The sequence below is a fragment of the Phascolarctos cinereus genome, unplaced genomic scaffold, assembly GCF_003287225.1.
Source record: "Phascolarctos cinereus isolate Bilbo 61053 unplaced genomic scaffold, phaCin_HiC Scaffold_2;HRSCAF=192, whole genome shotgun sequence".
NCBI classification, from domain to species: Eukaryota; Metazoa; Chordata; class Mammalia; order Diprotodontia; family Phascolarctidae; genus Phascolarctos; species Phascolarctos cinereus.
The window spans coordinates 312115041-312141253 of NW_027555625.1; the positions used below are offsets into that span (position 1 = coordinate 312115041).

At 42.2% G+C, this 26213-nt stretch overlaps 1 protein-coding gene across 1 annotated transcript in view; it reads left to right on the forward strand.

The window, feature by feature from the left end:
- The window catches only part of WHRN (whirlin), a 133364-nt gene that overhangs the window by 97502 nt on the left and 9649 nt on the right, over positions 1-26213 (forward strand). Inside the window, 3 exon segments of the mRNA XM_020990625.2 lie at positions 7052-7264; positions 8353-8559; positions 24776-24847. Coding sequence (XP_020846284.1) covers positions 7052-7264; positions 8353-8559; positions 24776-24847 — 492 coding nt within the window.

Genomic DNA, 26213 nt, shown 5'->3' on the forward strand with positions numbered 1-26213 from the left:
TGTGGTATCTGGTTGTGATGGAATACTGTTGTGCTATAAGAAATGACAAGGGGGATGGGTTCAGAAAAACCCAGGAAGATATATGAATTGATGCAGAGAGAAGCAAAAATCCCAAATGGGGTCACGAAGAGTCAGACATAACAGAAAAGACTGAAGAATAACAACAAAGTGGGCAGAAATGGGAGAAGGTTTTACAGGGTGACAGGAATATTATAAAGATGACCAACTATGAAAGACTTGGCTACTCTGATCAATACATGATCCAAGACAATTCCAATTCCTCATGATGAAAAATGCTATCTACCTCCAGAGACAGAGCTAATGCACTCTGGGTACAGATTGAAGCATACTTTTTTTTTTCCATTTTCTTGCTTTTTTTTTTGACGTGGCTAATACGAAAATATATTTTGCATGACTTCATATGTAGAATTGATTCCGTATTGCTTGCCTTCTGTCAGGGTGGGGAAGGGCTAGAGGGAGAGAATTTGGAACTCAAAACTTTTTAAAATAAAGAACATCAAATAAATTATTTTTGAAAAGGAAAAAAAAATAGAAGCTTATAGGCAAGCAGCGGCACCAGCCAGCTCTCTTAATTTAATGTTAATGACTAGTGTGGTCTGTTAAAACCAGTACGTGGACAAATGGAAGCCATGGCAAAGTGGGCAGGGCAGAGGTGACATAGGTTTGGGGAAGCCACCTTTAATTTTATCTGTAATAGGGACATTTTGATAATCTGGATCTAAAGTCATAGAGTCTGTGCAGAGGTAGATGGTGTTCCAAATCCATTAACATGGGTAATAAACTGAGGTGCTATAGATAGATTCCCTAAAACATTACCAGTCTGTGTCTCCTTCTCCTTCCATCTCCCTCATCTTTATGTCAGTCCTTTCTTGCTCTATTTCTTTTATTGCTTCTCTCTACCAAGTTAATACCTAGGCCCTGGGTGTGCGCCAGTAATCTTACCTAGAGTTTGTAAATGTCTGTAGGAGGCATTCTTCATGGCCTTAGAGGTGGCTCAAGCTTCAAGGTCAGCCTCCAAGCCACCCAGCCTCAATGAGATTAAGTAAATCCCAGATGCCCAGGTCATATAAGAATTATAGGGTCTGGGCCAGAAAAGCCATTTAGCAACCCTTACCCTCATGCTTCCTCCCTGCCCCCCATTCCTGTGAGGGTGCTAGGTGGGCTCTAGTTATTATCTATGAAGTTATCTCAGTGCTAGAAAGAAAATGTTTCTCTCAGTCTTGTAACATCTGTATGCCAGTACTCTGAACTTTACCCCCCAAAGAACTTTGGTTTAGTAAGAATTTAGGCCAGCCCAGTCTTTTTTTTTTCCTTTTAAATTGATTTTTAAAAATTAGCAAGCATTTATTTTTTCCTCCTCTCCTACACACATTGAGAAGGAAAAAAAGAAAATCAAAACTCTAGCAACAAGTATGCATAACTAAGCAGTCCAAAACCAACTATCTCATTTTGCATTTTGAGTCCATCTCCTCTCTGATCTGAGTTCATTAGTCAACTCTTAATTATCTATGCTTCTAGAGGAATGTTAGTGGTATGGATAATTGAAAAACTAGGACTAATCCCAAACTACAAATAATCTGAAACCTACTTCTGTTTGACTCTGTGATAAAGACTATATAATTTTTGTAACAGAAGCAGACTCATCTTCGTAATTATATTTGGCTTAATAAGACTTTATTTGAAGGGGCAGCTAGGTGGTGCAGTGGATGGAGCACTGGCCCTGGATTCAGAAGGACCTGAATTCAAATCTGGCCTCAGACACATAACACTTACTAGTTGTGTGACGCTGGACAAGTCACTTAACCCCATTGCCTAGCCAAAAAAAAAAAAAAAAAGAAAGAAAGAAAGAAAGAAAGAAAAAGAAAAGAAAAGAAAACCTATCTGTGGCCCAAAGAAGTTTAAAAAGGGGCAGCTAGGTGGCACAGTGGATAGAGCATCGGCGCTGAAGTCAGGAGGACCTGAGTTCAAATCTGGCCTCAGACCAAATACTTGACACTTACTAACTTTGAGACCATGGGCAAGTCACTTAACCCCAATTGCCAAAAAAAAAAAGACTATGACGACTTTATTTGACCTTAGCTAAAAATGAGTTTGCATTTCCTGAGACCTCACTTGCCTCTTTGCCTATTCTCTTCGTTCTGAGCCATCCTTCACATAGCTGCCAGAAACACCTTCCTAATGCATACATCTGACCATGCCACTCCCCTGCTCAAAGATATTTAGTGGTTCTCTATTACCTTTAGGAGAAAATACAAGTTTCTTAGCCCAGCTTTGACGGTCCTCTACATTCTGACTTCAGCCTATCCTTCCATCTTTATTTCATAGAATTCACCTTTTCACACTCATTGTCCAAGTCAAATTAGACTACTGATTGTTCCCAAGTTTTGCCTTACCATCTTCTGCCTCTATTCAGATGTTCGGGTTGTACTCCATGCCAGGAATGCACTCATTTTCTTATCTCTGCCTTTTCTTCTTCATCACCATATCATCATCATCATCATCATCATCATCATCATCATCATCATCGTCATCACCCCTTCTCTTCCTTCAAGTTCTAGCTCAGATATCACCTCTTCCATGAAGCCTTCCCTGACTTTTTTAGTTGAAATGTTTTATCTATCATAACCCTATGTCTAGCTCTCTTTATTTCTAGCACAATCTATAACCTCATACTTATTTGTGTCCATGTCATATCCCTTTGATTATACTGTAATTTCTTTGGGGTCAAAGACTGATGGGTTTTTTTCCTATCTATCTCAACACCATCCTCACCCCCATCTCCGAAACAAGGGGTTTAAACACAGTAGGCACCTAATAAATGTTGAATTATTATTGAACTGAGGATGTATAGAATAAATTCTTGTTGTCGTTGTCATTAATATAGTATGGAGAGGTGGTCCAGAAGGTCGGGCCAGTGTGATTCAGTGGAAAAGGGTCAGAAGACCTGGGTTTGTATCTGTTTTTGACACTCAGTTGCTGTTTGGTTATGGTTAAGTGACAATGTCTCTTAAAGTCTCTGGGTTTCAGTTTCCTTATCTGTAAAATGGGGATATTAATACTTACCTCACAGAACTGTTGTTAAGGAAAGTGCTTTATATAAATCTAAGTTATTTGTTATACCAGTTCTGACTCCATGACTTTGGGCAAGTCATTTTCATTCATTCATTCATTCATTCAGTGAGCATTTATTATGTACCTACTATGTGCTGGGTCCTAGAGATTCAAAGACAAAAATAAAGCAGACCCTGCCCTCAAGGAACTTACATTCTCCCAAGTGAAACTCATATATCGATAAGTTAATACAAAAATATGTACAAAATGAACACTAATTAATTTCAAGGATGGAAGGGCACCCCTTCTGTGATGGTCAGGTCTCCGGCTTCAACTGCATTATTTGTAAAAGGAAGAGGGATGGACTGAATGATTTCTTCTGTTGCTTTCAGCTCTAGGGGAAAAATTATGAATCCTAGTCATGATTTTGTGATTCTGAGGCTGTTTCATATTAGGGGGAAGCCTTTTTGGGATTAAAAATGGACCAATGGGCAGCCAGTGAGCAGCTGCCTCTACAGAGATGGAGACCTCCTATAACTGTCTCTTAGTAGTGATTAGCCAGGGAAGTCTGCGCTGGCGGCAGAGCTAAAAGCCCAGCAGGGAGCCTTTGCCAAAGGGATTGGACTCTTTGTTAGCGTTCCTTTCAATTCTCTGCAGCCCGAGGCGCCCACCTTTCTCCCTCCTCCCCCCTCTACTTTTAAGAGAAAATGATTTGGGAGGTTACACAGGTGGCTGTGGCTGATAACAAACTCCAGCTCTCCCTTTGGCAAAACATCTTACTGCCATTTGTTTCGTTAACAGGCATCAGGCTGATTGGTCGTTTTCTTTCTCTCTCCCTTGCGGTATTTAAATCCCCAAGGCCTGAGAACCGAACTGTCTGTTCTTGAAAAGTGGTGGCTCAGAAAATCCTCAGGGCAGCCCTTGACCTTGGGGACAGTCGCATTCCCCAAGGCTGAGCCTGGAGGGTGGGGGTGGGGTGGGGGTGCTGGCCCAGGATGGAGCTAAGGCTCCCCCAGGGGAGCGAAGCTGCAGTGGCGCATGAATCCTGTCAGGTCTCTGGATCTGGTATCATGGCTTCCCTGGATGTTTAGAGAGCCAGCTTTGGCTAGATGGCAGGATAATAGAATTCAATTTAATTTAACAAAATCTATTAAATTTGCTATGTGTGAGGCACAGTTCCAGGGGCTGAGGATATTGGGATAGGACTGGACCTATAGTCAATTTCTAGATGAAGACAATACCTTTGAAGATAAAAAATGAAACAAATGCTTCCTTAAAGGGCTTGAAATCTACTTGGAGGAAAGGGTACACGTTTGGCATTTATACAGATAAGTATAATTCATGGTAATACTTGTAGTATAATAGGAGGAAGCAGAGGTCCAGATAAAGGGCCCCTAGAAAATTTGAAATTCCAACACTTTCAGGTTGGAGAGTTGGGGAGACTTCAGAAAGAAAGTGGCACCTGCTGTGGGCCTTAAAAAAGGAAAGGATTTCATCAGGCAGAGATGAGTGGGGAAGGCCTTCCATGAGTGGGGGAATGCTCTTTGTACAGAACAGAGAGGAATGGAGGAGAGTGGTTAACAACAGCTTGTAAAGTCCTTTTTGAATGGAATAGACATTGTATGAAAGGGAGGCTGAAATGAGACTATAAAAGTACATTGGAGCCAGATCATTGAGGATTTTGTTGTTGTGATCTTAAATGCCAGCCTAAGGAGTTGGAATTTTATCTTGGAGGTAGTAGAAAGTGACTGGAAGTCATGAAGACCCAAGTTGAAGACCTTCCTCTAACATATGCTGGCTACATGACCTTGGGCCAGTCAACTATCTGCTTAGTGCCCTCAGGCAGTGGTCTTAGATTGTAAATGGCATAGAATGCTTTGGAGAAATTCATCATTGGAAGTTCCCTATCCCAGTGAAATTACAGGTCTAGTTAAAAAAAATGATTGTCCATAAAGAAATGTATGATGAGGCAGAATGTGAGAAGGGCCAAGAGGAGTAGGGGCAAATGGTTATGAAAAAGCCTGCTCCCCATGGTGCAGTAGTTAGAGCATTGAATTTGAAGTCAGGAAGACCTGAATTTAGATATTTAACTAACTTTGATCCCAGGCAAGAGGTAGCATTATTCCCATTTTACAGATGAGGAAATGAGACCCGGAGTGGCTGAGTCTCATACGCGTCCTGTCTCAGACAGGATTTAGCTGAAAGGGACCTTAGTGGTCCTATAATCCAGTCCCTTCATGCAGGTTCCTCACAGAGTTCAAATGAGATAATATCTGTAAAAGCATTTAGCACAGTGTCTGGCACTGAGTGGCTGTTAAATAAATGCTTATTTCTCCTTCCCTTATTCCCCACATGCTATAAATGAGGGAAATTAGTCTCAGAAAAGCAAAGTACCTGCACGGTTTCCGACATGCAGGACATGTGAGGCAGGGTTCAAACCGGGCTCCTCTGATTCTAGCTCCATTCTACTATATCACATTGCCTCTAGCTGTCCAGGCCATAATTTGAACCAATGTTTCCCAAATACAGGACAAATTCTTCTCCTTTCCCATATGCCATGTTTCCTTTCCTAGGATGTTAGAATTGGAAAAGCCTTTCTAGTCTTGTCTAATCCCTAGAATCATAGCACCTCAAAGCTAATAGGAACTTCAAAGATATTCCTAATAGAGTCCTTGATTCATTCTCATTCTTCTTCCATGCCTCTCTCTCTCTCTCTCTCTCTGTTTGTCTCTCTCTCTCTCTCTCTCTCTCTCTCTCTCTCTCTCTCTCTCTCTCTCTTTTCCTCTCCATCCTTCTCCCTCCTTTTTCTTTCCCTTCCTCTCCTTCCCTCTCTCTTTCCCTTTCCTTCCCCCCCTCTCCCTCTCTCTTTCCCTTCTCTCTCTCATTCTCTCACTCTCTTTCTCTCTCTCATCCTCACCCTCTCCCTCTCCCCTTCCCTCCTCTTTTATCTCTTGTCTTTCTCTCTGCCTCTCTATGTAACTCTCTCTGTCTCACTGTCTCTGTCCCTATCTCTCTCTGTCTATCTCTGTCTCTGCCTGTCTGTCAGTCTGTCTGTCTCTATCCCTTCCTTCCTCCCTCTCCTTTCCCAACTCTCCAGTCCAGGTCAATTTGCCTGTGAGGACCGTAATCCAGGCAAACTGGGGACAGTCTCTTGTCATTTTCCCCACCCCCCACCTGAAACTTCTGGCCTTTTTAAGGTATGTTACCTGAGAAATGAATTCCCAGATCTAATATATGATGGTTAATTGAGGTTATTATCTCCTTTTGTTGATGGCCTCTTGAAATCTAGACCATTCTCAGGTCAGACTTGAGCAGCCTGAGAGCTCAGAGAGCACTTGTGTACAAGGTTAGGTCAGGCACGTCTTAGGGGCAAGCTGACCTGGAGCTGAAATAGGCAGTCAGATGGAAATGGAAACAGAGAGACAGACAGAGACAGAGACAGAGAGACACAGAAAGACAGAGACAGAGAGACAGAGACAGAAAGAAACTGAGAGACAGAGAGACACACAGACAGAGAGATGGAGACAGAGAGACACAGAGCGAATGAAAATTAATACCTTGGACAGTTCTCTCACCTTAAGGCTGTCTAGGTGCCTTACCCTATGTAACAAATGTCAGTTGCTATTTCTCCTCTGTAGCTTGCCCAAGATCTGACATATAAGCAGTATATGAGTCAGCCTTCAAACCAGGTTTTCTGATTCTAGATCCATTGTGCCTTTTGCTGCATGTCATTAGCTGTTCTTGTCAAGGCTAGGATTTGAACCCAGGTCTCCTAACTCCAGGACAAACTCCACCTTCTTTCCCCTGTGTCCTGCTACCCTTCCTGGGATCTTGTTGTGACTGGTATGTCATGAGGGAGATTTCCTTCCTGTGGCTTACGCAGGCATGTCTCACATAAGATTTTTAGTCATGCCAAGGAAATGTGGATTCTCACTCCAGAATAAATTCTGTTCTCTGTGTGATCCAATTTGTCTTTCAGCTGGGATTCTACAAGGGGCCAGCCAGGTCCCAGGTCACCCCAAGCAGCATGGTCAACCAGACCCGGGTCATCTTAGAGGAACAAGCCCGGCATCTGCTTAATGAGCAGGAGAGAGCAACCATGGGCTACTACTTAGATGAGTATAAGGAGAATAACATCCATGTGGATGCCCTCATCATGGCTCTGTTTGAACTACTCAACACCCAAGCCAAGGTACAGTGCTGTGGCCAGGGCTGGTGCCACTGGAGCTGCTCCAGACCAGTTCTGTAGACTTTGAGGCTCCAAACAGCCACCAGGCTTCAGGGAGTGGGGAGGAGTACCATGAATGCCTGATGGAACCCTCACTTTCTTCTAGACTTTGTCAAGACCTCAGTTATACATTCAGAGGCCCCCAGATCTAAGAAACACATGCCTAAGATTGAGACACCTTTGTTTGGAAGTTCAAGAAAATGCCTTATTTTGTGGGATAGTGTTTATAGTGGAGAGGGGGATTAGGGAAGGGATCTTTGGAAAGCATGAATTTGGGTTTGGGGTTTGTAACAATTGGGGAATCATAGGATTGTGGACTTAGAACTGGAAATGACCTTGGAGGTAATTTAGTCCAAATGATGAAATGACTTGCTCAAAGTTGAGTAAATAGTAATTGTCAGAATCTTGTCTCAAAAATTAGAGCTAGGGCTGAAGTGGAACTCGACAGTTCCCATCGTCCACCTACAGTAAGATAGCTTGACATAGGTCTAAATAGTCATAGGATCGTGGGATTTCGAAGTGGAAGAGGTCTTAGAGTACCTCTGGTCCAATCTTTTCATTTTATTGATGAAGAAACCAAGGCCCAGGCCTTAGGTTGAGTGTCTTGCCAAAGGTCACCTGGACAGAAAGTAGCAGAGACGTGATTTGATTTGGAAGCAAGTCTTCTGACTTCAGATTCAGAATTCTTTCCACTAGAATAGAGGAAAGTTCACAGGGTCTGGAGGCAGAGGACCTGGATTTAAATCCTGCTGCTGATACCTACTACTATTGGTGTAATCCTTGGCATGTCACCTTTCCTCCCTGAGCCTGTTTCCTCATCTGTAAGATGAGGTTGGACTTGATAGCCTTCATGATCTCTTCTAATTCTACATCTATGAACCTGTGACCTTGAGCAAGTTATCTTAACCAAATCAGTCAAGAAATGCTATGAGATTATTTGTGAAAAGGAGTTAAAATGTAAGGAGGCTTTAGAGATTATTTAGTTTAAGATTATAGAAGGGGGAAAAAACCTTTTCGGGAGTGCTCGGCTGAATATGTTCTTTTGTTCCCAGTTTTCCCTTCTATCTGAGGTGAGGGGTCTGATCTCCCCCCATGACCTTGATCGCTTTGACAACATGGTGCTGAAACGGGAGATTGAGTCCATGAAGGCCCGACAGCCCTCCTGCACTGGCACGGACACTTACTCTGTGGTGTCTTACAGTGACACCGGCTCCTCCTCTGGTAGCCAGGTCACTTCTACCACAGTCAGCTCTGCTCGAGTGAGTGCCCCCCACGTCGGGCCCACCGTCTGCTTAGGGGTGGGGATGGGGTTCTTCTCCCAGCCCCTGATTCTCTCTCTACGCACTCAGTAGCAGCTCCCATCCCTTCCTCCCCTCCCTCCCAAACCATAACCAGAGGCTGGCCAAGGTCTTTTTGCAGCTGACCATTTGTAACAATGTGATCTGACAAATAGTGAGCAGTACCTCACGATCCCAGAGGATTCAAGACCTTTCATCCAAGCTAAATGGTGTGGCGGAGGAAGGAGGAGCAGGAATCCTTCTTCTCTGGACCCTCCGTCTCGAGGTGTGACACATCAGTCTGTAAGCAAGCATCTGTGTTTACCGCAGGGTCAGTGCTCCATGATAATCCAGTGGCTGATTATCCAGCTTGTCTGGGTCTCCTGGCTCAGTTTCTCCTTCTTGTTTCACGCCTTTTGGTCAGTTTACTATGCCTTCACCAATAAAAGGGAAAGAAAAGGGAGCAGAGATAGAATTTTGACTTCTCTGTTTGTCTGGGTCCTTGCTGTTTTGATATATTGGGAAAGGAGGCTGGAGCTATTGACAAAAATGAGATTTTTAAAAACATTATCTAAGGATTTTCATGACACTGTCTCTCATATTTCTCCATGTCTGTGGATATTCAAGGTGGGGATAATGACCTATGATTCCATTGGTGGAGGGAGTTCCTGGTGAGGACCTTCCTCTACCAATATAGGTTGGCACCTTCTCTGCAAATTATTGTCTTAAAGAGCTGTTTATAACACTGAGAGGATAAATGACTTGCCCAGGGTCACACAACCAGTGTGTCAGAGGTGAGACTAGAACCCAGGTCTTCTGGCTTCAAGACTTACTCTATCCTCTATGGCATACTGCTTCTGAATATTCTAAGTGTGGTCTATATATGGCCTCTTGACTGTTACCAGATCTTAGGAACCCACAAATTACCTTCCTTCAGCAACAATCTGTCTCCTTTTCCATTGCAGAGTGCCTCCTGCCTCCTTCCTTAAATTGGGGCAGGTGTGGGAACAAAGTCCTTGGGCAGCTTTATTTCCCACAAGAACTCCAAGTCCAAATCATTTTCCTGGACAGGTGCAGGAAGTAGCATCAAAGCCCTGATTATAACAATATCATCATTTCATGCTTCAGGATATAAACTGATCACCTGGAGTCCTGATTCTCCAGGATGAAACTAGAATTCTTCTGCTCCTCTGCACGTGTTCAGCATAGTAAATTCACTTTGGCATCTTGTTCATCCAGTTAGTGGTTTATGCAGCACTTACAAGATGGGCCAGGGATATACTTTGTCCAGGGGGTGACCCCTAGGTGAAAGTCCTGGCCACTGTGGACATAGTGCGGGGCTCAAATGCAAAGTGGTACCTTCTGAATCCCTGAGGATAATCTGGGATCTAGTTAAAAACTGCACGCTTTAATCTGTCACATGCCTGTCTCCTTAAATCAGGGACCCTGACAGAAACAAATTTCAATCATCTGCTGCCCCTTGGGAATCATTTAGATTTTAGGAGATGATTCTGAGTGCTTTTTCAGGCCCAGGGAACAAGACTCTTAGAAGCAGTTTGGAAAGAACAATGAATGACCTAGGAGACTGTGGTCCTGAGTTCTAGTCCTGGCTCGATTACTGACTCACTGTGTCACTGTGGGCAGCTCTCTTCTAGCTCTCTAATTCTCTAATTCTCTGAGCCCCTGGCCCAGGCCCTACCCTGTGTCAGTATTACTTCACATGTCCCAAAGCTGATATGTCTTCAAAAGCCCAGTCCCCTGACAGATTTTGAATTTTGCGTTGTGGTAGCTGGTGTTACTTCCCCTTCTGTTCTGAGGACCTTTGAGAGCTGCAGAAAGTTTCTATGTCTGGATTTTTTTCCTAACCAGCTAGGCTTCATCATATTCAGTCCAGTCTCTGATGAGCTGTAAAGATGGTTCTTTCACTTGCTGTCACTTTTATGAGCAAATACCTCCTACTGCTGGGTAGTACCTGGACTGGTACAGAAGAAGGTTTAGCTCTAATGATCGCCACTGCCCTTCCACATCCAGAAGAAGCCCTAAAAGCCTTACAGGCAATGTAGGTGATCTTCAGCACCTCAGTTACTGCCTTTAGGAGAGACCAAGAGCAGTGTTCATGGAAACCTGGAAACCTTCTTCATTTCAGGGACAAGTGAAGTACTTTGTGCCTGCACAAGAGATAGTTTGCCAGGGAAGGGCACACCCTGGGTTATTTCTCAAGTGCTTCTAATACATTTGTGTGGTAAGACTATATATAGAGATATATAGATATAGATATATATGTACACACACATATATACGCATATAAACACACACATATATACATGTAGTCCTTATATATACACATGTGTATATATTCACATATATACACATATGTGCATGTGTATATATGCACATATACCTAAATATATAACATACGCACACATACATGTACACACACATATATGTGTGTGTGTGTGTGTGTGTATATATATATATATATATATATATATATATATATATATATATATATATATATATATATATATATATATATATATATATATATATATATATATATATATATATAATATATATATGCCCATGCATCCATCCAAGCAAGCAGCAAACATTTGTTGAAAGCCTAGTGTATGCACTATTGTTAGGTACTAACTAGGAAATTTAGGAAACCTTCCCTAATACCCAGCAGTGAAACTTGCTAACAGTCTGGAGCTCGGCAGGCTACGCAGGCTGAATCTAATTATCTGGCCCCCTTTTCTTCTTCTGTCATCATTCCTGAGACATTCCTCAGACTGTAGCACTCAATCAGACTCAAGCCCTGGTTTACATATGACTGTGGAAGCCTGAAGATGACATTTGCATCCAAGGCATTGCCTGCATTTCATATAAAGGCTTCTAGGAAGGGCTGAAAGTCTCTGCTTCTCCCCTAAGACCCAGATCACAGGCTGCACCACTGGATAGCCCCTAATTTTCTATTTTTGGTAGATTGGTTTCATGACCACTATATGAGTTTCAGTATTAATCCTCACTTAGCTCTAGGGCCCCCTAAAATGTCTGCCCTAAACTGCTCCTATGATTTTTACTTTAACAGCTTCATGCAAGAGAATATGTTACTTAGTGGATTTGTGGCAAGAAGGATTGGGGGTTCTTTTACCAGGGTCTTATGTTTATTTTTATTGCCTTTTTTGTGTGTGGAATGGTAGTGGTTTGCTGCATCTGTTCCAGTCCCTAATGCATTGTTTTATTTTGTTTTTCCCCCCCTTTTTGTGCTTGCCTAAATTATCTTTCCCAGGAGCGGCTCTTATGGTTAATAGACCTAATGGAGGTATGGTCCTTTCGCTGGGAAGCTTTCCTGCTATGGTTTCCATAGTAAAAAAGATGGGGTCGAGGGTGGGGTGAAGGACAAAAAGTGGTTGGCTGCCAAAGGCAGGTCTGTCTCTAAGGTCTGGCCCTATAGGGGGCTGAATAGGAAGGACATGTTCTCCAACATCTCCTCCTGTTTGCCTCTCAGTCTTTTTATGTGCCCATCTGCCTGTTCTTGGATCTCTCTGTCTCATTGTGTGGTCTGGTTGCCAGCTCATTAGGCTTTTCCTGTGGCTTCAGTCCTCCTCTTCCTCCTTGTCACATCATACCACATGACAGCTGCCATGTCAGTGTGTCATGGTGGAAAGAGACCTCGGTAGTGGCAGAGCTGGGAGTACAACACAGATCTTTTGGCTCCTGCTCTATGATCTTGGCCAAATTACATCATTGGTGTCTCAGTTCTCACATTTATATTTTAAGGTCCCTTCCAGCTCTGACATTCTATGTCCTAAGGGCCCTTATGCTTTTGACATTCTGTATTATAATGTCCCTTCTAGCTCTGACATTCTGTGTCCTAAGATCCCTTATATGTCTGACATTCTATATTCTAATATCTTTTCCAGCTCTGACATTCTGTGTCCTAAGATCCCTTATACCTCTGACATTCTATATTCTAATGTCCCTTCTAGCTCTGAAATTCTATGTCCTGAAGTCCCTTATATCTCTGGCATTCAATTACCTCTGACATTGTATTCTCTGAAGTCCCTTCCAGTTCTAAATTCTTTGCTTATTCATATGTGTGGTCGAAGCTGCCTCATGCTGCTTATGGAATTACTAAGTCACCACTACAATATGGCATAGTAAAAAGAGTTGGAGTCCAGAAAGACCTGAATTCAAACCGTATGTTCAATAACTGGTAGCTGTGTGAGAATGGGAAAAAACTTAACCTGAGTCTCAGTTTCCTCGTCTGTAAAAAGGTCAAAATAATACTTATAGTATCTACCTACTAGGGCAGCTAGGTGACACATTAAATGAATTGCTGGGCCTGGAGTCAGGAAGACTTATCTTCCTGAGTTCGAATCTGGCTTCAGATATTTACTGGCTGTGTGACCTTGGGCGAGTCACTTAACCCTGTTTGCCTCAGTTTCCTCATCTGACAAGTGACCTGGAGAAGGAAATGGCAAACCACTCCAGTACCTTTGCCAAGAAAACCCCAAATGGAGTCATGAAGAGTCAGACACAAACTGGAACAACTGAACAACAAATAAAACCTACCCATCAAGGTTTCTGTAAGCATCAAATGAAATAATTTATGCAAGGTTCTTTGATTCTCTAAGAGCTTTGTAAATGTCAGCTATTATTTTGATTACCAGTAACTCTTTTTCTAATAATTGGTCCTAGATCTGATGGATTTTGCTTATTTCCTGTATATAAGCCCTGTGTCACTTAGGGAGATAGGAATCTTAACATTCTCATAACCTTCTTTTCTCCTTCATTACCTACTAGCCCTCAGTCTCTGGGTGTTAAGTGTTCAGAGAAGTTAAAAGCAAAAGAATTTTTACCAAGACCTCCTAACTTTCTTCCATGTCAGTTCAGGTGACAGTTATTGAGAATTATTGTCCTCCAGGGCTAGGGATGAGTACTCATCTAAATACATTAGTGACTGTGGGCCTCAGGGCAAGCAGAAATGAATGCTGTCCATCTGTATTAATCTCTTATCTCCCTCATTTGCCCTTCTTAGTGAAACTCAAGTATACAGCAAGGAGCTCAGTAGTCAAATCCAATAGAAACACAATAACATTAACCAATACAAGAGATTAAGACTTGGGTCTCCTATTAGATAGACAAACAGATGATGGATGGAGAGAGAGAGAGAGAAGAGAGAGAGAGAGAGAGAGAGAGAGAGAGAGAGAGAGAGAGAGAGAGAGAGAGGATTTATTAAGTTCTTGTTATATGCTAGGTTATTGTACCAGGCTGGGCAGTTAAGTGGTAATGGATAGAATGGCAGGCCTGGAGTCAGGAAGACCTGAGTTCAAATGTGGCCTCAGATACTTACTAGCTCTGTGACCCTGGGCAAGTCACTTAACCCTGTTTGCCTCAGTTCCCTCATCTGTCAAATGAGCTAGAGAAGGAAAAGGCAAATAACTCTAATATCTTTGCCAAGAAAACCTCCAATAGGGTCACGGAGAGTCAGATATGATTAAAATGCCTAAACAACAACAATAAATAAGTACCAAGTACTGTTCTAGGCAATGAAAATACAATACAAGCAAGATAGTCCTGGCCCTCAAAAGAGCTTACATTCTTGTTAGGGAAAAAGAACACATAAATGGGGAGTTGCAAAGAGTGGAGGGATGGGTATGGAGCGATATGGTTTAGAGATGTCTGGGAAGTAAGGGCAGAGGTCTGGATCTGAGCAAGATGAGGTGAAAGCTCACCTATCAGACCCCGGGGGAGTCCAGGGATAAAGTCTAAGTTTCAGGGGATGAAGGCTGGAATGATTTGGAGATGTACAGGAAGATGGTGGTATAGAAGAAAGAGCATTGCATCTGAAGTCAGAGACCTTGAGTTTGAATCTTGTCTCTGACACTGACTACCTGTGTGACTATGGAAAATTCAGTCAACCTCTCTGGGCCTCCGTGTCTTCATCTGTAAAATGAGGGGCTCACAATAGATGGCTCTAAAACTGTCATCTTGTGACTCTGCTACCCCTAAAAGTTTTGTGTGGCCTCTTACATTTCATCATCTTTCCATGCCTGCTGCAGTCAGCCCTTGACTCCCAGCCCACATCCAAGCTTTCCGGGGCATGCAAGGATAGCTGTTGTAGCAGGCTAAGAACTCTGGATCTCTATAGCTTTACCTCTTATTCAGTGCTGAAGAAGGTACATTATAATGTAGAGAAGGCTGCTGGGGGGTAACCAGGAAGGAGCCCACACACAGTAAGGAATACAGCATAGCATTAGAGTCACCTTCAGGAACCCTCCTGAAGTATTCTGTCAGAGTAGGAGTGTTGAAGGGGAGGCGGGCCTCAACCAACCAGCACCCTGCAATCTCACCTCTAAAAGGGCCCTGGTAACTGACTTTGGGAGTCACGCTCTTAGAGTTTTAGAATTGTAGCGTCAGAAGAAACAGTAAGAGGACATCGGGTCCAATCCTTACCCAAAATATTAATTCCTTTTTACAGCCCTTCCGACATCTAGCTCACACTTGAACTCTTCCATTGATGGGGAGCTCCTTCCCTAATGAATCAGTCCTTAACAAGTTTTGGGATTTTTTCCTTTGCTTCTTCCATGCAAAAGTCCCACCAGTGTTTCTGAAGGTGTTTCCAAAATTTTTTTTATTTAGGGGATAGATTTTCAATTTTCTGAGGCTAATCCATTCACTCCCTCACCCATCCACCCCTCCCCAGAAAATCCTTTCCCCCTCCAAATCCACATACCCATTCAGAATAACTATTAAGCCTGGTGCATTGCAGCAAAGTTGCCTTTTTTTCCCCCCTCTTTTGGCACATGTACAGGGTGAGATGGAAACAGCTAGGTAACGGTGCCCCTGAACTTCGTCACTGCACATAGGAGGGACCAATTACCATTTAGAGTAATTCTCTTTATCAGGCAGAATGGCTATCTTTACCCGGTTAAATGCCTTCTCCAATTGCAACTGTTTTCCATAAACAAACCAACAATCAAGGAAGATCAGATGCAGTTCTCCTAATCGTGAAATCGCCTTTATTTTTCATTTGCTTAATACCAAGTCAACTCTGAGAATTTTCACCTGATTCCAAAGAGCATTTCCTTCCCGTAAAAGAACTGCTGCCAAGATAGCAAAATGGAAAGCTGTACTGATTAAAGGTGGGGGTGCTGTGGAGAGAACTTCACTCTCAACATTTCATTATATGGTGAATGTTTATTTTATGACAGGTGCGAAGTTTATAGTTCCATAGAACGAAGGCTGTCTTATGTCCCTTTGGTTTCTAGGGTCCTTTCCAAGTCTGAAACTATTGGATCTGTGATTTTCAGGGCAGTAGAAGTGGAAGATTGTCTCCAACTTTTTAGACTCTAGCCTGGCTCAGCCTCAGTGTAGAGGATTTCAGATTCTCCTCGAACCACAGCAAAGACAGAGATACTTGTATGACCCAGTTTGAGAGAGCACACACGTGGACTTACAATGTCTGGGGGTCGAAACTCAGTTCTGTTGCTCACTAGTTATGCTGGACCACTCCCTGGAGTCTCAGCTTCTGTAAAATAAGGGAGACTATTCCTGCCTTGTCGGTCTTAACAAGATTACTGTGAAGATCCAATGAAATAAAATGGATTTTTTTTTGGAATTCTGGTAAAGCCCCATACTAATGCAAAGTAGGGTTATTCTTTTTATTATTACTATTTGAGATATTTAAGATGTCATCAGCAATTTTTGCTGAGCAGATTCATGCCTATATTGTGGGCTGTAGGAGGTTATGAGGGAAGGTAGAAGCTTGGACCTTACCCCAGAAGGGAATATGTATCACACCTTGACACTTTTCTTATTGTTTGTTGTTAAAGGTGGCTAGGTGGCACAGTAGGTAGAGTACTGGGTCTTGAGTTTGAAAGACGAGTTCAAATCTGGCCTTAGACACTTACTAGCTGACCGTGGGCAAGTCACTTAACCCTGTTTGCCTTGGTTTGCTTATCTATAAAATGAGCTGGAAAAGGAAATGGCACACCACTCCAGCATCTTTGCCAAGAAAACCCCAAATGAGGTCACAAAGAGTCGAATAGGACTGAAACAAAAGCAAGCTTAATTATATACTGACCCTAGAATTGCTTAGCCTTCCCTGACCCCTCTTCATTCTAGTGTCTTCCCTCTGTTGATTGATTCCAATTTATCTTTACACAGCTTGTTTGGACATAGTTGTGGGTATATTGTCTCTTCCATGAAATTGCAAGCTCCTTTCGGGCAGGGACTGTCTTTTGCCTTTCTTTGTATCCCCAACACTTATGTGCCTGGCATGTGATAGGCACTAATAATTGTTTACTGATTGACTGATACCTCAGACAAATTGTCCAAAATTATTCACTGAGTAGTAGCTAGGTTTCAGCCATCTTTCAGGAAGTTTAGTGGTATTGTTTTCCAAAGGAAATTTAAAGCCACCAAACATTTTCATAAGATTCTTTCAAAAATAAAGTTTGGGGCGGCAACTAGGTGGCGCAGTGGCCTGAAGTCAGGAGGACCTGAGTTCAAATCTGACCTCAGACCAAACCCTTGACACTTACTAGCTGTGTGACCCTGGGCAAGTCACTTAACCCCGATTGCCTAAATAAATAAATAAAGTTTGGGTTCCTAACCCACAGTCGGTGAACATTTTAGTAAACTGTCTAAGCAGCATCAATGCCAGAGGATCAGGATGGACCATAAAACAAGGAAATATTTGCTCCTTAAATCTGGAGATGGCTTAGGGAAGAATAGCAAGAATTTGAAAACCTTGGGAAAGAAATCTTAGGGGGAAAAACTCAAGAATCATAGCTTTAGAGCTGAAAAAGACCTTTAGAGATTATCTTATCTGAGAATTCTTAAACCTTTTTGTGTGTGATCGGGATCCCTTTGGCAGGCTGGTGAACCCTTCTCAGAGGAACATTTTTAAATACATAAAATAAAAACATAGGATTTTAAAGGAAACCAATTATATTGAAATAAAGTTATCAAAATATTTTGGAAAAAAATAAAACAATTCAAGATAAGACCCCAGGATAAGAACCCTGGCTTTAGTCCAACTCTCTCCTTTTGTCAACAGACAGGTCAAGTGACTTACCCACTGTGACACTGGGAGTAAATGGCAGGGCTGGGCTTGGCACTCAGGGCCTCTCACTTCGATTCCAACATTCTTTTCACTATGTTGCCTCCCCGGACTAGGGTCATTCAGCCTGGATCAGTGAAGAATGAGGGAGGTGCTTAGTTATAGTCTCTTTAGAGAGAAATGATTCAGAAGAGGAAGGTAGAGGTGTCAGAGCAGGAAGGGTTTTTAGAACATAGGATGATAGGATAGATAATATAGCTTAAAGTTGTAAGAGTGTGTAGAATGTTAAACATGTGACATAGAATGTTAGATCTGGAAAACTTCTTAATGAAATGATTCACTGAAGCAAACTAAACTGCATGTAGAAGGATTGAAGGCTGACCTTCAAGTACCTCCATGTCAGAGTTAGAACCTTTTTCCTCCTCTCTTTTCTTCTCTCTCCTCTTCCTTTCTTCTTCTTTCTCGCCCTTTTCCTCCTCCTCCTCTTCTTCTTTTTCTTCCTTCTTTTCCTATTCTTTTTCTTTCCCCTCCTCCTCTTCTTTTTCTTCTCCTTATTCTGCTTCCTTCTCCTTTTCTTATTCTTTTTCTTTCTCCTCTTTCTCTTCTTTTTCTTCTCCTTCTTCCTCCTTCTCTTCCTTCTCTTTCTCATCCTCCTTTTCCTTCTTCTCCCTCTTTTCCTGTTTTTCTCCCTTCCTCTCTTTCTCCTTTTCTTCATCTTTCTGGTACAGTAGGCACAATACAAAGCCCTGCCAGTAATAGGTGAGCAATAAATAGTTGTTGAATTTAGTTAAGTTGCTTAAATGTAGTTGCCCCCAGAGGCAAAGAAATAAGCTCAACTGTTGCCCTCTGGAGGACCCTACCATCTCTAGAATATTGAACTGGAATCCTCTATTTTTGGTAGACTCTTTTAAAAATTGCTATTAATACTCTTTTCTCCACCTCCCCCACTGCCATTTCCTAATTACTGCCCCTTCCCTCTCAATATAACCTTCCCTCCCTTGTTACAAATAAATCCAGTCAAGAAAAGCAGATAGACATATTGGCCATGTCTGCCAATGTATTCCTCATTACACATAGTCTACTGTGTCTTTGCTGAGAGATAAGAAGCATGCTTCCCCATCAGTCCTCTGTTGTCACAATCTGATGCTGCATCAACCAGCTTTCTGAGTTCTTTTAATGTTTTTAATGTTTTCCTTTAGTAGATTCTTCACAGCAGACCAATAGCCATATTTCCGCCACAGCTTTCCCCTCCCTGTTTGCAATAGTCACGATCTTCTGCATTCGGTGAAAGTTAGTTCCTTATATTCCCGCTAAGTGAAAGTGAGAACCCATAAAGAGAGGAAATTGGGAGGCTTTTGTTTATAATATTTTCATTTCTTTTCCTCAAATTGCTAATCCTGCTGAGATCTCTCTGGCCCTGGTCGAAATCCCCAATCACTATTCGACCTGAGCTGATGGGCCTCTAATCTCATATTCCTTCTATTAAATTCCATTTTAAGATTCCTCAGCACAAAAAAAAAGTCCTCAGTGAAGCACCTGGAACAATAAATTCACCCAGCAGTTTAATGGCATCTGAGGTAGTTATTGCAAGTCTCTGCCTCACATTGCTATGAAGTTTGGAGCAAGAAATAATTCAGGTGACAAATGTTTAATGATTGTCCGCAGTGGGCTTATGTAACATCTGCCTCCATGGTAAGGACTTGGACAGGGCCAACTCTATGTACAGCTGACTTAAGGATGAGAGCTGTGAGGGCCTTAAGTGCAGTATAAGTATTATATTTCGGGAAAGGACTTGGTTTCAGATTCCAGCTCTGCAGTTTGTTATCTGACTTTGGGCTAATTACATCACCTCTCTGGGCCTCCATTTTCTCATCTGTAAAATGAAGAGATTAGACTAGATGATCCCTAACATCTTTTCCATCTTCTAAATTCTATGATCCTATAAGATGTTTTGGTCTGAGATGCCTTTTATTAGGTAAGACTATTTCTTACCTATTTTTCTACCTCTGCATCTTCTGTCCAAGTCCCTTCTCACTTCTTTCCCACTTGACTGCACAGAATTTCAGAGAATTTCAGAACCAAGTGGGATGTTTGAGAACATCTAGACAAGGGGTTATTAACCTTTTTTGTGTGTGTCATGGGCCCTTTAGGCAAGCTGGTGAAGCCTATGGACCCCTTCTCAGAAGAATGTTTTTAAATGTATAAAATCCATAGGATTACAAAGGAAATTAAAGGTTAGTGAAAATAAAGATGTAATTTTTTCCCATCCAAATTCATGAACTTCCTGAAATCTTTCCCCAGATCCCTTTAGGATCTGTTGACTGTAAGTTAAGACTCCTATTGTAGACCAACTCTCTCATTTTAAAAATGAGGAAACTCAGACTTGGAGAAATGAATTTCTAAAAGTCACATAGCTTTAAAGTTAGTGGTGCATCCAAGAATTGAATGCAGTTCTCCGGACCCAAGTCGAGGCCTTTCTCCACCATACCATACTGTCTTTTCCATTAGAGCCTGCACACAGAAACCTTAAAGAAAACAACCTAATCCTGGGGTTCATCTAATATCTCCAGTGGAGCCTTGACTTGTGACTCCATCAATTTTCTTGAAGTCAAAGTGAGAAAGAAGGGGATTGTAAAAGTTAATAGCCATCAGGAAAAACCCAACACAAAATAACCTGCAAGCTGTAATTGTTTAATACTAACTTCTAAACTTTGGAAATTGATGTTTGAACAATGCCAAGCTCAGCACCTCTACCAGATGCTCCGGAAAATGATGAAATGCAAACAGCAGCCCCATTTGTCTTCCATGTTTATTCATTGACAGACCCTGCGCATTTCTAAGAATCACTCAGTGCTCTTGGTTTGGATAAGTACCGTACAAGGAATATGTGCTTTGTCCTCCTTCCAACAAAGGCCAGGAAACCGGTGGGTCTACTGCTGAGCCCTCACTGAGGCTTTGCAACCTTGAGAAAGCTGGCTAACCTCTGAGTCAGTTTCCAGAGCTGTAGAATAGGGAGAACAGTTGTAGTACTTTTGTCTATGATGCTATCAGGAGGTGGATGTGAAAGCCGTTATGGTTTCATTGGAGAATTTAGATTCTGAGATTTTCCAGTTAACCATAGAATCATAGATTGTTAGAGATAGGCAGGGTCTTACAACTCAGGATGTTAAAACTAGAAAGGTGATAGGAGCAGAGAACTGGAGGTAGGAGGGACCTTATACCTAGAATACTAGAGCTGGAAGGGGTCTTAGTGCATAGAATCACAGAGTCACAAAATGTGAGACTTGGAAGGGATCACATGTAGTCCACCCTATATGTAGAAGAATCTCAGCTATATGACACGTCCAACAAGTGGTGATCCAGCCTCTGTTTGAAGACCTACTAGGAGGCGAAAACCACCACTTCTTGATGTGTAAGAGGGAGGAAGGAAAAGCATCAATTAAGCACCTACTAGGTACCAGGTGCTGTGCTAAGTGCTTTATAAATATTACATATTTACAAATATTCTGAGACTTTAAAACAGAAGTTCTTGATCTTTCTTGCTTGTGTGTCCCCTTTAACAGTTTGATGAAACCTATGAACTCTTTTTCAGCATGTTTTTAAATTCATCAAATAAAATACTTAGGATTATAGAAGAAATCAATTACATTGAAATATAGTTTCTCTCTCCTTATCCATCTTTTTCTGTCTGTCTGTCTGTCTGTCTGTCTATCTATCTATCTATCTAATCTTTCTGACAAATTCACAGACCACAGGTTAAGAAACCTTGCTTTAGAATATAAAATGTTAGCACTCCATTTTGGGGTCCAAACCCTGAATTTACAAATGGGGAAACTGAAGCTTAATCCATTCACATATAAAGTAGGAAACCAGCAACAGCATGTAATAGGACAAAGGACCCAAAGTAGTGACTTTATATTAGTCTTTCATTTTTAATAGAGTGAAAAGCTAAGTAGTCAAATGATAGTTCAACATAAGCGTATGTACCAGACATTTGTGGGCCTGTGGGAGGTGATGGCCAGACATGGCAAAGTCTTAATATACTTCACTTTGAAAGTCATAACCCTGTGCATAAAAGTCATTATAATTTATGACCACACACAATCTCTATTTTTGTCCTAAAATATTAGACACCAGGGACGGCCTAGTCCTGCTTTTGCCAACCCTGAAAAATTGAGTTTTATTTTATCTCTAACTTAGAAGAAGATAATTTCTAGTTTCAGCTGCTTATGGGCTGAGCAAGGAAGTTGGGGGTGGGGAGAGGAAAAGGAAAGGTTTCTGGGTGTTCACATACAGTTCTTAGCTTCCTGAAGACTTGCAGATTCATTTTAGAGCGAGAAGGTACTTTGCAGATCATCTAGTCTAACCCAGCTGAAGAAATTGCAACCTGTAGAAGAACTGGGACTTACACAAGGTCACACTGGTAATAAGCTGGCATTTGAATCCTGGTTTTCTGAATCCAAACTCAGTGCTCTTTCTTCTACACCATGATCGTTTAGTACCTGTTTATTAAATGTTTGTGTGCAAGGAATTGTGCTAAGTCCTGAGGGGAATACAAGATAGGGTTCCTGTCCTCCAGGTCCTCACAGTCTGACAATAGGTGCAGAACAGGAGGACACCAGAGTGGTGCAGATAGTAAGTACTTTCAGTTGGAGTGTTCCAGCTGGAGCACGGATTTCTCGGAATGCTTGATTGTTTTGTCTAACTTCCAATTAGGTGGGTTTCCTTTCACCCCCAGGTGACACAGATGGAATAACTATGACCTGAGGACCTGCCTCCTGCTACCCTTCCACCCCCCAAGAAAATATCTTCCCTATTGGAAGCTTCTCTTCTTCAAGGTCTAGGTTCTAAATCTTTTTGCCATTTTTCTCTATAAATGCTTGCTCCTAACTCCCTCCTTTGAGCAGTTCTGACCTTGATCCTTATCGGGAAGCTTTAGCGATAAAAAGCCTATTCTTTGAATATCTTTGCTGACTAATATATCGGGTTATTAAACTGCTGTCTCTGTCTATTTTGGTAGCAAATGAGGTAAGACTTTAAGGACAGGAGCCTTCTGAGCAACTGGATTTAGCAGATGGAGAAATGCAGACGTCCTGCAGCTCCAGACTAATCAGTTGTTTATCCAACAATAAATAACAGGCAATAGAACAGAAGATGTGTTCTCCACTCTTTGGCACCTTCCAGCACTAATTACACCATTAATGGCAGAGAGTGAAATATTTCACACTGTCCACAATACAATAATGCCAATTCTGTCCAATGCAGCCATGAAGAAAGCCATTCTTTACCTTCCAATGGCCTCCTGTCATCATCCTAATCCTCTGTCAATGTCACACCTACTTTTCTGGGTACTTCAGCTCACCCAAAAGCGGGAAGAATATGTAGTTTAGGATTATAGATGTAGAGCTGGAAAGGCCCTTTGGAATTACCTAGTCCAATGCCTTCATTTTACAGATGAGGAAACTGAGGTCCAAGAGGGAGAGTAGCTTGCTCTAGGTCACATAGATGGCGACAGCTAACATATAGAGTGTAAAGGTTTACAAAGAGCTTTATAAATATTATCTTCTTTGGTCCTCACAACAGCCCCATGCTGTTACTATCCCCATTCTATAGATGAGGAAACTGAGGTTGGCAGAGGTTAAGTGACTTGCCCAGGTTCACATAGTCTAGTTGGTGAGACAGGGAAAAGATTACTAAAGATGCAAAGCCATGTTTGCTAAGTGTCAGGTTGTGGGGCTGGGAGGGTAGGGTGTTCTAAGACTAAGTACTCTGGGTGTTCATTGGAAAGAGCTATTGTGAGTAGGGGGTGCCTGTGAAAGACTCCAGGGAGGAGGTAGGCCTTAGGTTAAGCCTTGAAAGAAGGGGAACATTATGACAGGTCCACCAGATGAAGCCCATTTTCTTGTACTCTTGCCCTAGGAGAGCAGAAGAATCTCTGTAAAGAAGAACCTGCACCCCAAGGATGCCTTTACCTCTAATATTTATGATTCACACACATGCTAATAGTTCATCCTCTTCTCCGAGCCACTGTAATAACTTTGTGACTTACAGAGTACTTATCTCTTGACAGCTCTGCAATTGGGCATCCAAATACAGCTAGAGCAGAGTTTCAGGTGGTTCTAATACAGCAAGTAGTACAAGTATCATGATTCCTATTTTATAGATGAAATTCGGACTCAGTGAGGTCATGTAATACATTTATGGTCACACGACTAGTCGGCAGCAGAGCTAGGCCTGATGCACTTGGACTCGGAATCTGAAAACTTGGGTTAGAATCCTTGCTCTGCCCCTGACTAGCCCTGTGACCATAACCCACTAAGCTGGGCATCCTCCAGACTTGGCTCAGTGCTAACCCAAACTTCTGGATGAGGCCTACTAGGGCCAAGGTCATGTTTTTTCTCTACACCTGTGCATGTCCCAGCTGTCTTTGAATGCTGGGTATTGCTGCTCTACCTGCAGGAGACATCAACAAAATTTTTACATTCCTCTTTTGCTCTTCCTAATACACGCAAATGATATTTTTATAAATTCTTTGGCATTAATTGGGAGTGCTTAGTCAAAGTCACTTTAGGCCCAAATTACTTCTTTCCCAGAACATCTTTTGGAGAGTCGTGAATTAATTTCATTTTCCTTGGTGCTCATTTTTCTGACTTTACCTCAGTTGTTGACATGGACCAGGACATATTTTGACATTTCATAATGTCATTTGGGCTGCAATTACACAGAAAGCAAACATCTGGCACTGATTTGAATAGGTGATTGCCAAGGCCCAGGGAGGCCTCACCCTTTACAGCGGGGGATGAGAACAACACATGAAGTTAACGGAGATATATACTACTTGGGCATCCTCAAGGGGTGGTACCTAACTCTCAGGAACAGGGAATTCTGATTTAGTGAAACATACAGAAATGAAGGCTAGCAACCAGTGCTCACTTTATCAATAGGCTAAATTTTAAAAAAAGTCCTCCACATGTTGTTTTGAGCTGGAGTGATGGAAGTGAAAGGAGAGGAGCCATGATATAGCACTGAAGCAGCAGAAAGACAGGGTTGTTTTCCCAGAGGACAAGCAGCTTTCTTCTTTTCAGTGTGTATTTGCTGACTGCTTTCTTTTTCATTTCTTTCTAGAATACTCTGGACCTTGAAGAGACTGGAGAAGTAATCCAGGGCAGTATCAATGCTCTGCCAGATGTTTCCTTGGTAAGATGTTCTGCCTTCTCTTTTGGCCTTTCATTGGAATAGGACATTTCGGCCACTAAGAACTAGCAGAAGGGCCAGTGAGGTGATACAGTGGATAGAACACTGGCCCTGGAATCAGGAAGACCTGAATTTAAATCCAGCCTCAGATAATTACTAGTTGTATGACCCTGGACAAGTCACTTAACCCTAATTTGTCTCCAAGTGGGGAAAAAAAAGAACTAACAGAGAAGCAGCATGTCACCAAAAAGTGTAGGCTCATAGGTGAAAGCTGGAATTAACCTCAGAGGCCAATTAATCCAACGCTCTCGTTTTATAGAGGAGGAGATTTAAGCCCAGGGAGTTTAAGTGACTGTCCCATGGTAGCACAGATAGTTGGGATCAGACTTGAGTTAGAGGACCTGCCTTAGAACCCCCAAGACCTGGGTTCAAGTACCATCTTTGACATAGACTAATTGGACTAATTGGACTAATCACTTATCCCCTCAATGCCCTTGGGCAGCTCTCTAAAGCACCAAATTATAAATGAGGAGCAGATCTGGATAAGGGGAGGGAGTTTCCATATCTGGAATCCCCCACCCTGATGAAATTGTAGGTTGACACAAAACCGCAAAAAAAACCCCCAAAAACCCAATTATACCAGGCATGTAACCTGGTTTTCATGAAATACATTTGGCATAATGACGAAAGGGGGCTCTGGGTCTCAGTTTTTAGTCCCAGCCCTGCTCTTTGCCCCAGCCTCAGTGTAGCCACTTTATACCTGTGGGGGCTTTGGCAGCTTGTGGTCCCCTTGCTGGATTTCAGTGTCCTCAGTACATAAAGTGAGGGGATTAGGACAAATGCTTCCCTAAGGGGTCTAGGGAAGGGCTTTCTCTCTCAGAGGCTGTATGTTCTCTGGTCCCTTCCAGCTCTAACCTTCTGTGTCAGATGGTCGTTTCTGGCTGTAAATCCTATATTTGCATAACTCTGTATCTTTTTCTATCTTGTTTTTCCCTCTGCCCTAACAGCAGCCATCCCACATTATCTATTATATCTTCTTCTGTTTCTGTTTGCAAGCCACTGGGCTTCTCTGTGTAGAGTTGAAGGATAATGTCACCTGTATGCTCATTTTCTCTTTTTCCACTCCCGCTGTGCTCCTCACTGGTATAAGCTAATCCCTTAGAATGTAGCAAAGCCAAGGAAATGTCTTTTTTTTTTTTTAATACTGCCTACTGCCTGTAATTAAGTCTGTAAAGACTCCTTGCTACAGGATATTGCTGATGCCAAGGACTTAGTGAGATTCCCAAAAGGAGGAGGCTATTAGGTAACAATACCGTCTGCAAAGATACTTGCCAAGATCCAAGCCGCAGGGGTCAGTCTTCTATCAGCA